The 11,910-nt window shown below is 42.5% G+C and overlaps 1 protein-coding gene across 7 annotated transcripts in view; it reads right to left on the bottom strand.

Moving 5' to 3' along the window:
- Positions 1-31: 31 nt before the first annotated feature.
- Positions 32-11,910, bottom strand: part of CTCF (CCCTC-binding factor) — a 31,497-nt gene continuing 19,618 nt past the window's right edge. For all 7 annotated transcript variants that reach the window (XM_041458742.1, XM_041458740.1, XM_041458741.1 and 4 more), the window contains 8 exons: positions 11,331-11,464; positions 9,928-10,048; positions 8,995-9,144; positions 7,515-7,675; positions 6,926-7,108; positions 6,400-6,535; positions 3,618-3,785; positions 32-2,619 (listed from right to left, as the gene is read on the bottom strand). In XM_041458742.1, the coding sequence (XP_041314676.1) occupies positions 2,438-2,619; positions 3,618-3,785; positions 6,400-6,535; positions 6,926-7,108; positions 7,515-7,675; positions 8,995-9,144; positions 9,928-10,048; positions 11,331-11,464 (1,235 nt within the window). In that variant the 3' untranslated portion in view covers positions 32-2,437. The remainder of the gene's footprint in view (positions 2,620-3,617; positions 3,786-6,399; positions 6,536-6,925; positions 7,109-7,514; positions 7,676-8,994; positions 9,145-9,927; positions 10,049-11,330; positions 11,465-11,910) is intronic.

Below are 11,910 nucleotides of genomic sequence, written 5' to 3'. Positions count from 1 at the left end.
GTACACAAAGAAAGCAGCCAGTGAGCACACGTGTTAATCCGTTATTATTTATTAGCTGTACAGCAGTATATTCTCCTTCCCAGCTTTCAAACCCCATTACATATTTTATAACAGTATTTTTTTTTCCCATGTTGGCTTCCTAAAATAATGAAAAATATCACACAGTACAGCTAAGTACAAAAATGCATCAACCTAGAGTCTGATAGCTAAACTGATAGCTCTCTTAAAAGCGATACATAGAAGAAAAATTTGTTTGAAATCAGCAAGACTGAGGCTCTATAAAAAGCTTACATATTTTAACATGTGACATTTTCATATACAGGCATCATTTGTATTTCACATTATTCCTTTTTTTGTCTTTATCAGAGATTCAAAAATTGTAGAATTACTGACCTATTAATAAAATTTCCTGGCCCAGGTTGAGGGCTGCAGTGACCCACTCATAAATCACCACTTTTGTCTTAACATAGGATTCATAAACACAAAATACAACTACAAGATAGAGCAAAGAAAATGTATTTGTGAAATTACAACTCAAAAAGGTTAATTATATGTTTCAAATTGGTTGGACGGTCACATCCAGAGGGCAGTGGTCAACAGCTTAGACTCTGGATGGACAGCAGTGACTGGTGCCCCTCAGGGGTCCATACTGGGACCAGTGTTATTTACTACCACCGTTAATGGCATAGATGAAGGGATGGAGCACACCCTCAGCAGGTTTGCTAACACCAAGCTTAGGGGGCAGTGACACACCTGAAGGACAGGGCCATCCAGAGGGACCTGGACAAGCTCAAGAAGTGGCCCTTGGGAATCTCATGAGGCTTAACAAGACCCAGTGCAAGGCAGTGCACCTGGGTTGGGGCAACCCTTGGGATCAATCCAGGTTGGGAATGAACAGATCCAGAGCAGCCCTGGGGAGAAGGACTTGGGGGAGCTGGTGGGAGAGACTGGACATGGCCCAGCCATGTGTGCTGGGCTGCATACAGAGCCCTGTGGGCAGCAGGGAGGGGGAATTATGCCCCTCTGCCCCGCTCAGGTGAGACCCCACCTGCAGCGCTGCATCCAGCTCTGGGGTCCCTGGGACAAGGAGGACATCGAACCGTCGGAGCGAGTCCAGAGGAGGCCACAAACATGATTTGAGGGATGGAGCACCATTCCTATGAGGAAAGACTGAGAGAGCTGGAGTTATTCAGCCTGGAGAAGAGAAGGTTTTGGGATGACCTAACTGTGGCCTTACAGAACCTTGCCGGGATCCTACAAGAGTGCTGGAGAGGGACTTTTGGCAAGGGAATGGAGAGACAGGACAACAGGGAATGGCTTTAAACTGACAGAGGGCAGGGTTAGATGGGCTATTAGGAAGAAATTCCTCCCTGTGAGGGTGGTGAGGCCCTGGAACAGGTTGTCCAGAGAAACTTACTGCCCCATCCCTGTAAGTGTTCAAGGCCAGGTTGGACAGAGCTTGGAGAAAGCTGGTCTAGTGAAAAGTGTCCCTGCCTGTGGCAGGGGGGTAGAACTAGATGGTCTATAAAAGTGCCTTCTAACCCAAGCCAGTCTAAGATTCTATAAAATACAATTTTTTGTGCTTCAAAACCAGATTTCACATGTGGGTTTCTCTTGTTCTGCAAGCAATAGTCTGGGTACATATTTTCTCTACCTTATCAACAGCTTTTCCAACATTTACACTCTATCAATTCTCTTGTCACTTAGTTTGAAAGGAATTAGAATACTGGGGTTTCTTTAAACTGCATTTTTGCATACCTCTTAATTAATGGAAAAAGATTAAAATGTAAAAAAAAAAAAGTTATTTACAAGCTTGACCATTACAGAAATGCTTTGCAGAAAGCAAAGCACATTAAGGACAGAAACCAGTTGGAGCATGCCAAAACTACCATGTGCAGCCGACTTGGAGAACCGGAGCTACTCAGTGGGAGAAAGCAAAAACAGAAAACAAAAAAACCAACCAAAAAAAACATTTCAAAAGTCTAGAACCCTCCCAAGTCTGCATTTACAGTTAAAAACACTACTGAGAGAAGAGGCTCAAGGACTCTGGGAACTGGAAGGGCAAGTCCGGAGTGGTTTTCCACATACTCTAGTCAAGGCTTCCACTTTTGTATATTAAAACTTGGTGCATGTAAACACGGCCCTTGGACCAGCTTTACAATGCAGTTCAGAGCAAAACTAAATCAAGCATCTCAGAGGAAACCCTCAAGGACTCCAAAATATTTCCTAATGTTCCATGATCCTGTAATGCTAACATAAAACAGCAAGTTCTAGTTAAATCACATTCTAACATCGTTTTATTCCCAGTATGTTTGGTAAAATGGTCTAAAATGATGCACTTCCCAAAGCCAAGAAAAAAGATTAAAGGAAAAAAATAGATTTGAGCCGCTTAAACACAGCCCAGGCCAGTTCAGTCAGCCAACGTGGTCTTCCTCCATCACCGGTCCATCATGCTGAGAATCATCTCAGGGGTGAGGTCTCCATTGGGAGCTTCCACTACAGCAGGCTGAGCTTCCTCCTCTTCCTCTGCTGTTTCTGCATCAGGTTCTTTCTTCACTTCAACTATAATGTTTTCAATTTCACCAGTGTTCTGGTCTTCAACCTGAATGATTGCTGCAGCTGGAAGGGCAAAGACAAAGGAGGAGGGGGGAGAAACAGATTATTTTACTGTTTGCAGAGCCAGCCTGCATGCCTCTAGCAGGTCTTTGGTAAGACTATTCCAAGGTGAGGCCCACAGCAAGCACTGCCACATCAGTGGGGAGCAATTCAACCCACCTCACTCACCCAAGCACCAAGTATCTATTTTCTTGCCTCTTTATGAAGACGGGCCCCCAGTACAACAGTTCCAGTGCACATTTTCATATTAAAACATTTTTCAAACAATAGATTTCACAGAATAATGAATAAAATCAAACCCCATATCAACATACGGGCCTAAGACAAAACTTAAGTTTAAGAGGAAATTAGTGATGACAAATTCAGTATTAAATGTTTCCACAGAATAACCCCAGAGACAAAACAGGCTACACTTGTATCACTGAGCAGACAGCCAAGCCACTGAGGAAGCCACCACCTCCTTAAAGGAACTAATTTCCTGTCCTACTCTGAGCCTAAAATGTACTTACTTCGACTTTGCACAGTTACAATCTCTATTCTTAACCACATCCCTGTGGAGTTGAAACAACACCTGCACTGGTCCTTGCTCAGAACTAATGGCCTGAAGCAAGTACGTTTGTGGCAATACCTGCAAAAGCCAGCCAGGTAAGAACACCATGATGTTTTTACTGCCAGCTGTTTTCCCAAGGACTGTAAGTCGTCAGAGACACCATAACTGGTACAAAAATAAGTGAGCAGTTTGCACAACTATGAAATGAAACAATACTAAACAAACATAATGGCCTTTCTTTTTTACCATGGCCTGAAGTGGCCATGTTCCCTCATGAGCAGGAAACCCTTGCAACAAATTTCAAGGTGAGTTCTTAGCAATGTAGAGCCAAGTACAGTTACCTACTTTTAAAATAATCTCATTTGCAGGGATCACATCTACAAGACTGTCCAAACCCAAGGAAAAGGTGCTCAAGCAAGCAGGGTAAAGTGAGCTTCAATTAGTGACTTACGCTGGGATTGTTTTGGTTGCGCAGCAGCTTTGCCCGGTGGTCTTCCTCTTCTTTTCTTACCGGGAGGTGGTGCAGGAGCCTCTTGCTCAACTTCTGGCTCAGCCTCAATTTCTACTGCTGTCTCCTCCTCATCTTCGTTATCATCCAAATCTGGTTCAGCATTTTCCTCTGTAAGAAAGGATGTCAGATAAATCTTCAGTTTAAACAAGAATAAAACACATCTATCTACAGAGAAGCACCATCAGATCCCATCCAAAAGGGATGGATTTGAAGGAGTCTGCTCTGCTGAGAAAGAAGGCAAGTGAGGCCTTTGGTCAGAAGGCGTTGCCACAGACTGTTAATCTGTTACCCTCACTTAGAGGGAACAAGCTGTCCTTCAGAAAGCAAAAGGTAATTAAATTATGTTCGACTATGTGGTAAAAGCTACTCTGCACATGCACAAAGGAGCTCAGAGACAACAGCACAAGGGAGACCAAATAACATGGCTGGGCTACTCCCAAGCCCATCAGAGGGTCCAACAGCCCATCCAAGTCCCACCTGCACAACACAGAGAAGCACAGCATTGCACAATGGAAGACGGGAGCCCAAATTCACGGCTTTTGAGGAACAAACTTCTTGTCCAGGACACCCTCAGGAGAGCCACTAGGTGTGAAGCCCATCCCAATGAGTCACAGGAAGCAGCTCTTGAGATCACCTTTGGTACTACGGGATGTTGGGGAATTTCTGGCTGGGACATAATGAGATGCAGGAGGAAGGCCATTTTGGATCACAAAGGACTATCTGCAGGATATTTAGGGGAGGGGATGAGGTGATTTCAAGAAGTGTGGGGAAAATAGAGGGGCAAGAGGATAAAGAGGTAGATCCCATGTAAATTGCTGTAGCAGCCATTCCAGGATCTCTGTGAAACAGGAGAACCCCAACAGGCATCCAAGAGCCAGTCTCCTACCCCTCAAGCCCTACACTTTATTTTTCACAACACTCCTTAAGCCTAATAGATGTGGACCATCAACACGTTCAGAATGTGAAAACACAAAAAAGCAGTGAGGGATGTCAAAGAGAATAATATTGTATGGACAGCAAAATAACCATCCTTAAATTTGTAAGGCTGTTCACTACAGGAGTGGCTTCACTCAAGAATACATGGACCACAAGGATACTTCCTTTTATATGACTTAAGGGAAAAACTCCAACCCAGACTGGGGCATGTACAAGCTGCATGATTTTACAATCACTCAAGGGTTCCCCACCATGAGGAATTTATTTACTGGATTTCTCAGGTCCCACCTTTTTACAGGTTCTTGACATTCTCCCCTCAACTCAAAGTCCATCAATTAACATTCTGTCTAATATTGGGCAGCCAGGAGACAAAATTGTCACTGTTTAGTCTTTAGCCCACCCCTCCCATTAACAAAAATACATCTATTTCATCCCAGCTTTGCTCATAATTTTTAGGTATTTAGTAGTTGCCAAACCTCATGAAACCGCAGAAATCCAAATAAACACAACAGTGAATAATGCAATTCCTCAAGCAGGTGATTAGCACATCTTTCTTACAGCTACTCAGCTCTCACTGGTCAATTCTTCATATCTATCAAATGACTTCTGAGGTCAACCCACACTTGCCACTTCCACTGAGGCTGAAGGGATTCCCCCAGCACAGAGCCTGGCATCATTCACTGCATATCATCACAAAGCTCATTACAAAGCCTGACTTTTGACGAGCTTCCCTTACAAAAAACTGTTTTAAACTCAGACCAAACCAACTAAATAAAATGTGAGTTTTCAGAACAGGCTGAACTCCCAGGAAGATTTCACATCAGATACCAAGAAGGCAATAGTCCAGAATGCCACATTTTGAATTACCTTCCATCAGTTATTTTACCCTGCCTCCATTACCTTTTCATGTTTTAAATGCACAATTGCATGTGCTACATTGTGTTAAATGTGCTTCATTCACCTAATACATTTTTTCTAAATATCTATACACTTATGAATTTAAGTATCAATTTCTATAGTTTTTGAATCAAGGTTTGCAAATCATTTGATCATACTCATCCTAAAACCTGTGTGCCATGTGAGATTTTCAGATATGCATTGTCTAGCCAGAAATATTCCTGTTCTCCCAACCTACACCCCTTGATTAACTACATGAAGCACTCCAGATAAAAGACTAATCAGCAACATTCCTTTTGCAAAATCATCTTTGAACTGGTTGGTCTTGAGACTCTACTTGGCTCTTCCTGTTGAAGACATGATGAAGTTTTTCCTCTACCAGGAGACAAGAATAGGACTGAGTTTTTCCTTCATATACAGTATTAAATCTCCACCACTCCCTTGGATGTTGCCAGCCTTTCTCCACAGAAGTAGCCAAACTATTCAGAGGTGGAGTTGTCTGGACATGCCACCCAGTAATGGTGAAGAATGATCAAGTAACACTTCATAGCAATGCACTGCAGAACCACACAGCCTCTTTTGGGACTCTGAAAAAAAAATTACCAGAGTTTCCCACACAGATAGGAGTCCTTACTGTGTTCCCCACAGTCTTTGTGTTTTTTAAACTACTGTCTTGGAACAGGCCTGGGACAGCAGGCTCTATATTATCCCTCACAGACAGTACATCCCTCTGTACTTGGCCATGTATCATCATGTTGTGTTTGCCAACCAGACAAGACTCTTTCAAGTGCCAGAAGAAACCTGCAGAACTGGCAAACCAGCAGCTAACACACAACAAACCAGTGAATCACAAACCTGTAACTCTCAGAAGGTACTGAGCTGTTCTTACCACTATCAGAAGAATCTTCTTTCTTAGAGCGCATCTTTCTCTTTCGGCCACGTTTGCCTTTCTTTGTCTCTCCTCCATTCTCTCCTTCCCCACCATCTAGGCCAGAGCAGTTATCAGCATGTCTGGCCATTGTGTTCTACTCAGTGAAAGATCAAAAACACAAGAAAAGTTAAAACATGCATTGAATTCAAGATCAGACATTCTGGCTCTGTATTTTCAAATGCGTTTCTGGTAACTTTGTCTTTTGCTCTTTAAAGAGAGATTCTTTAGGGGAAACGGGTACATTCATTAACTTTATGAATGGAGTTGCATTTCCAATGCATTTCCATCATTGCTCATGATGTGAACACTAATGTTCATCAGTACCAATTCTCAATTCTCTCTCCTCTCTTTCCCTCTCAAAGACAAGGGCTCTATTAAAAGATTCATATTTTACCCTGTACCTCACCCATCTTTCCTTTTGGGTAAATTTCCCTCCCCTTGGCTACAAAAGCCTCATTCCACCCCTCAAAGCATATTCCTTTACCCTGCGAGTGAATGTTTTGCCACACTTGGAGCAGACAAAGGCAGCAGGGACAAAGTTGGGATCGTGGTATCTCTTGAAGTGCATGTCGAGGAGCTGCTTCTGGCGGAAGGTTTTATCACAATGGCTGCAGGCATAAGGCTTTTCTCCAGTATGGGTCCGTTTGTGCATGACCATGTGCCGCTCCTGGCACGGACAGGAAAAACGGAAACTCATGTCAATACATACAGAAAAGTGAATTTTCAGCTAAAACTGGGCCAAAATTTTATGGTTAATAGCAGGAAAATAATTATTCCATAGCAATGCAAGAACATCTTGATTGACAGCATATTCAGTCCTAGCTATTCCCATACTATATGGACTCTTATTCCTTAATCAAGGGGTACATCAAGGTTATGAATTACAAGGTTCTTCTCTACAGGACAGAATCACACCAAGAAAAGGCCACTTGTACTCTCCTTTACACCCCTTCAAAAAATTTAGGGAGCTAATTTGATCTTGACAGCTGGTCAAACCTAAAAGCTAAGATTTCCATCCTTACTTTCACCTCCTGCCCTAACACTCTTAAGAGGTGCCAGTGCCCCCAGCTTACCTGTCTGCAGGCATAATCACACTGGTCACACTTGAAGCGCTTCTCGTTCTTGTGGGACTTTTGATGCTGGATGAGGGCATACCTCTCATGGAACACAGCGTCACAGTAGCGACACTTCTTGCCCTGCTCAATGTAGGAATGCTGCTTCCGCAAGTGGACACCTACAGGAAAAATAATCAAAAGCTTTCACCACCATGGCTTTCCAAGCATGAAAGATGAGCCCACAGTCCTTCAGCGATCCTCCCAAACTCAGCCAAAACAGTAGAATTTAGGATTCAACTAAAAACCTGAAGGACTCACAAGTAAAACCAACTAGAATAATTTCTAGACAGAAAGAGCTCCCAGAAAAACTCCATTAAGATTTTCCACAGGATTCCAGATTTGGTTATTAGTTGCAATCTATGCTGATACAGGATACTTGAATTTGATGACATGTGATTGTCAAACTAAAGTGTCTTGTGGACGGTTATGTTTAAGACTAACTTGAATTGCCTGGATACAGCCAGAAGCCAGGTAATTCAGTGGGGGAAACAGGATTTTCTGCAGGATTAGAAGTCAGAGTGACAGGACTAGAAGGCAACAGGGATACCAGCAGATAATCCCCAAAAGGTTTTAGTCACTTCTTTAAAATCCTCCAACTAAGAGCATACCACAGCTGCACGATGTAGCTTAGGGTAGATTAAAGCATTATTAGAAGAAAAATTCTTCATAGCTAACATCAGTTTTCCTCTGTTGTACATCAGCTTGTTTGCTCCTGACATCAACTGACTGCCTTCCTCTCAAACTGCCTCTCACTGTAGCACTTGTCTTTACTGGAATGGAGCCTGCTTTCCCATTACTTGGGTGGTAATTCTGTTTAAAGACAGAAAGTTCTGCCAAATCGTGGCTCCTTCCTTTCCCTCAGCTGCTCTGGGCACAACACTGTTTGTCACCTTCTAGAAACATAAGAGCTTGCCTGCTGGAATCACACTGGGTACTGCTCACTAGATCAGGAATGTCCTACTGCAAGGACTCAGGGCTTTTTTGAGCACACAGCTCCAAATCCTGGAAAGTTCAATACTTGCTCTAATTCAAATCTTTTAACTTGATGAAAATATCTTTGCATGAAACAATGGCCTCCAATGTGCAGGAGGTTAAGCCAAGTGATCTTGCCTTTTAGATCCCAGTGTTTATGCTGTTGAAATCTCAGTCCAAGTTCAATAAATGCCTTGCAGCTATGGGCAAACAGTAACTTACCTTGTATGCTTGGAAAAAAAAAAAAATTCAAATAATGAGAAGAAACTGAAAATTGTTCTAACTTGCAGCAGCCATGGCAAGCTAAAGGTGTGTGTTACCAGCCCCAGATGTGAAGCTGTGCTTCATGTTGTGCATTTACCAGACTGGGTATTGGGTTAGGAGACAGCAGCTGGGTTATGTGAACTCTAATTCTGGGAAGTTTTGTACCATCTTCAGCAAATGGCCACGTTTGGGAGACACATACCCAGGTCACTCTTTCTCGCTATAACAGTATCACAGTGAGGACAGTGGAATTTGGCCACATTCTCCGTGTGCTTCTGCAAAATGTGCATCTTCATGGTACCGCTCTGAGTGAAGCGAGCATGGCAGATGTAACATTCATATGGCTTCTCTCCTTCAGGAAAAAAAGGAAAAAATAGAACAAGTACTTTTATTAAAAAGAAATCTCACCAAGAAGCCCCAAACAACCTCCCAGAAACTTGCAATACGCAGCTAGACAACAGAAATTGTAATTCTATGAAGCGCTCAATAACATCTTTCTCTGCAAGTTACAGCTCCAGTAAGTGTCTTTCCACAAAGAAACTAAAGTTCAGCCCTTAAGGAAGTTAAATTATTCTTACTCTGAGAAATATAGGCGGGACCTACATGCTGCCAGAAGAGAGCAAGTGACATCAGATTTTTTTGGGGTGGAGGTTCTGAATGTTCATGTATACATAAAAGGGCATATTTCTCCCCTTCAATTTTAGTAATATGATTAATTTGGCACTGCAGTAACATTCTGTGCTAAAATCATCCCTATTTATATTGAAGAAAAAATTAGCATCTTTATGAACTAACATGCATGAGATGCTTTTAAAAATGCACTGAAGCATGAAACTGCAAATGGCTCTACTCTTCAGCTGGAACACTGCAAACAGAAGAAACTTCTGTTCGTACTAGAGGTGCCTGCATTTTATCACCTCACAGTCAAACTAGAAATCAGAATCCACCAAGCTAATTTCTCAGTGAAGTAATTTAACCTGGTTGTAAATTTACAAGTGCTTACAAAACGTGGTGAATTCTCTTCACCTACACACTTTATAAAGGTTTTATATTAAACTACACAACAATATTTGTTTGCTGTGTGTCAGCAGACTCTAGCCTCAGCACCCTGACTAGGAGAACATGGCATCAGTACCGGAGTGGGTCCTCATGTGCCTCTTCAGTTTGTAGGTGTCTCTGCTGGCATAGCTGCACAGGCTGCACTGGAACGGGCGCTCCCCGGTGTGCGAGCGGATGTGGCGTTTCAATTTGCTAACCTGCAAGCCAAAGGCAAGACTGAAGTTAGCACAGATGAGCAGGCCAAAACCACAAGAAACCAGTCAAGAGTTTAAGGCAGTTTATATTTACTTAGGCACAAAACCAAACAAGCACATTTCAGTGCCATTTTCCCACTGTACACAGCCACTTGCTCCTGCCCACTCTACCTCACCTCCCAGCTTCACTCCCAGTCTTGCCTGATGCTTGCACTCAATGAGACCTTTAGACTCTGTGCTCACCTTATTGTTATTGACCATTTCAGCATCTGAAGACACCCTAAAATTTTAAAATATCCTGGAGAGACACAGTGAAGTGGTGTGGGGAAGCTTAATTCTTTTCTCCTGCTTTTATTTCGAAGGTACAAACCCAGCTCAAAGCAAGAACACCAACGGTATGGCATTTTCTACTCCAGCCTGATCATGCTGCTTAATCACCAACTTATGCCTACAAAAAGCAGCATGACCTCATAAGGACCAACGTGGTTATTCTTTCCTAATTTATACTATGAAAACCTCTGCAACATAACTTATTCAGCACTCAAACCACAGGACCTGAAGTGACAGCACTGCAGGCATAGCGTGGGCTGAAAAAAAAACCCTGAAGCCCCTACACAAGCTCTCCCACTGTAGCCTTCTTCCACTGCAGACATCCCATTTTTTTTTAAATTATGTAGCTCATCATCTGGCTCAAATTTCCTTTCACAGTATAAAAGTTGTCCTATAAAATATCTAACAATACTGCATGGAGGGAAGGCATTCAAGAATGTCTAATCTGCTCAGGCAAATTAAGCTATCATCTAACATTAGCAAAGCTGCTTTTCACCAATACTGAGACAAAGGCTCATTAGTTTTAGCTGCAGACACCTTCATGGCACAAACAGATGATGTGCAGAATGCATGTTTCTAAAATGGGAGAGCACTGTGGACTGAAAGGACATCCCACTGCAGCAGGAAATGTCTGTCTCCTTCAACACGAAGTACACTACAATTCCTGCAATCAGCTTAAAGGACAAATCATTTAAGAAACTGTAACAACTATCATCTCCAAAGAGGAAATTGGTATCACCTAGAATTTCTGTAAGTGATCTCAGACTGCTTTCTGATTTACTGAGGAAATCCCACCATTTGCTTCCAAGAGCAGCCCTGATTTATAATTTCTTTTTCCCAGAGCCTTTCAACCAAATGGCCAAAGAGGAAATGCCTAAGAACAGAGTTTGTAACAGATGGTGAACAAGCTTTGAAGTGCACAAGGAAGCAGTCAGCACTGTAACTAGCCCCATACCTCCACACTGGCATAGTCACACATGGAACATTTGAATGGTTTCTCGTGGGTGTGTTTGTAGCGGCGATGCCGAACCAACTCTCCACTGGTCACAAAGGCCATGTCGCAGTCTGGGCACTTGTGAGGGCGAGTACCTAATGGTGTGCAGCAGGACAGGAAGACAGTGACACAGAGATTTAGTGGCTAAAGAAAATATGGGGCAGCACTGGCTGTGGATATTTTTTATTTTTTATTTTTGAAGTGAATTATCAACACTGCTTTCACGTTCTGAAAGATTAAATTAGAGCAACAGCATGCACAAAAGTCAGAGGTTTTGTATAAATAACAAATAGATTTAAGATCTTAGAGAATTAATATCCTTTCAGTGAGCAAATAGACTCCTTTATTTTTGTACCACTTGGTTGTTTATACATTAGAAACCAGCTAGTTAGGCGTAAATTCAGTAAGCAGAGAAAATGAGGGATTATGAATTACACTCTTGTTTTTGGCAGTAAGGCACAACAAGCTGAAAACATGAGTGCTAATGCCCAAGGCAAAGAGAACATTTCTATAACTTCAGGTAACTTGAGATCGAGCCCAG

Source organism: Pyrgilauda ruficollis, unplaced genomic scaffold, assembly GCF_017590135.1.
Source record: "Pyrgilauda ruficollis isolate IOZ18807 unplaced genomic scaffold, ASM1759013v1 scaffold13, whole genome shotgun sequence".
In the NCBI taxonomy this organism is placed as follows: Eukaryota; Metazoa; Chordata; class Aves; order Passeriformes; family Passeridae; genus Pyrgilauda; species Pyrgilauda ruficollis.
The sequence above is the reverse complement of the archived record's forward strand: the minus strand, read 5'-3'. Positions and strand labels throughout refer to the sequence as shown.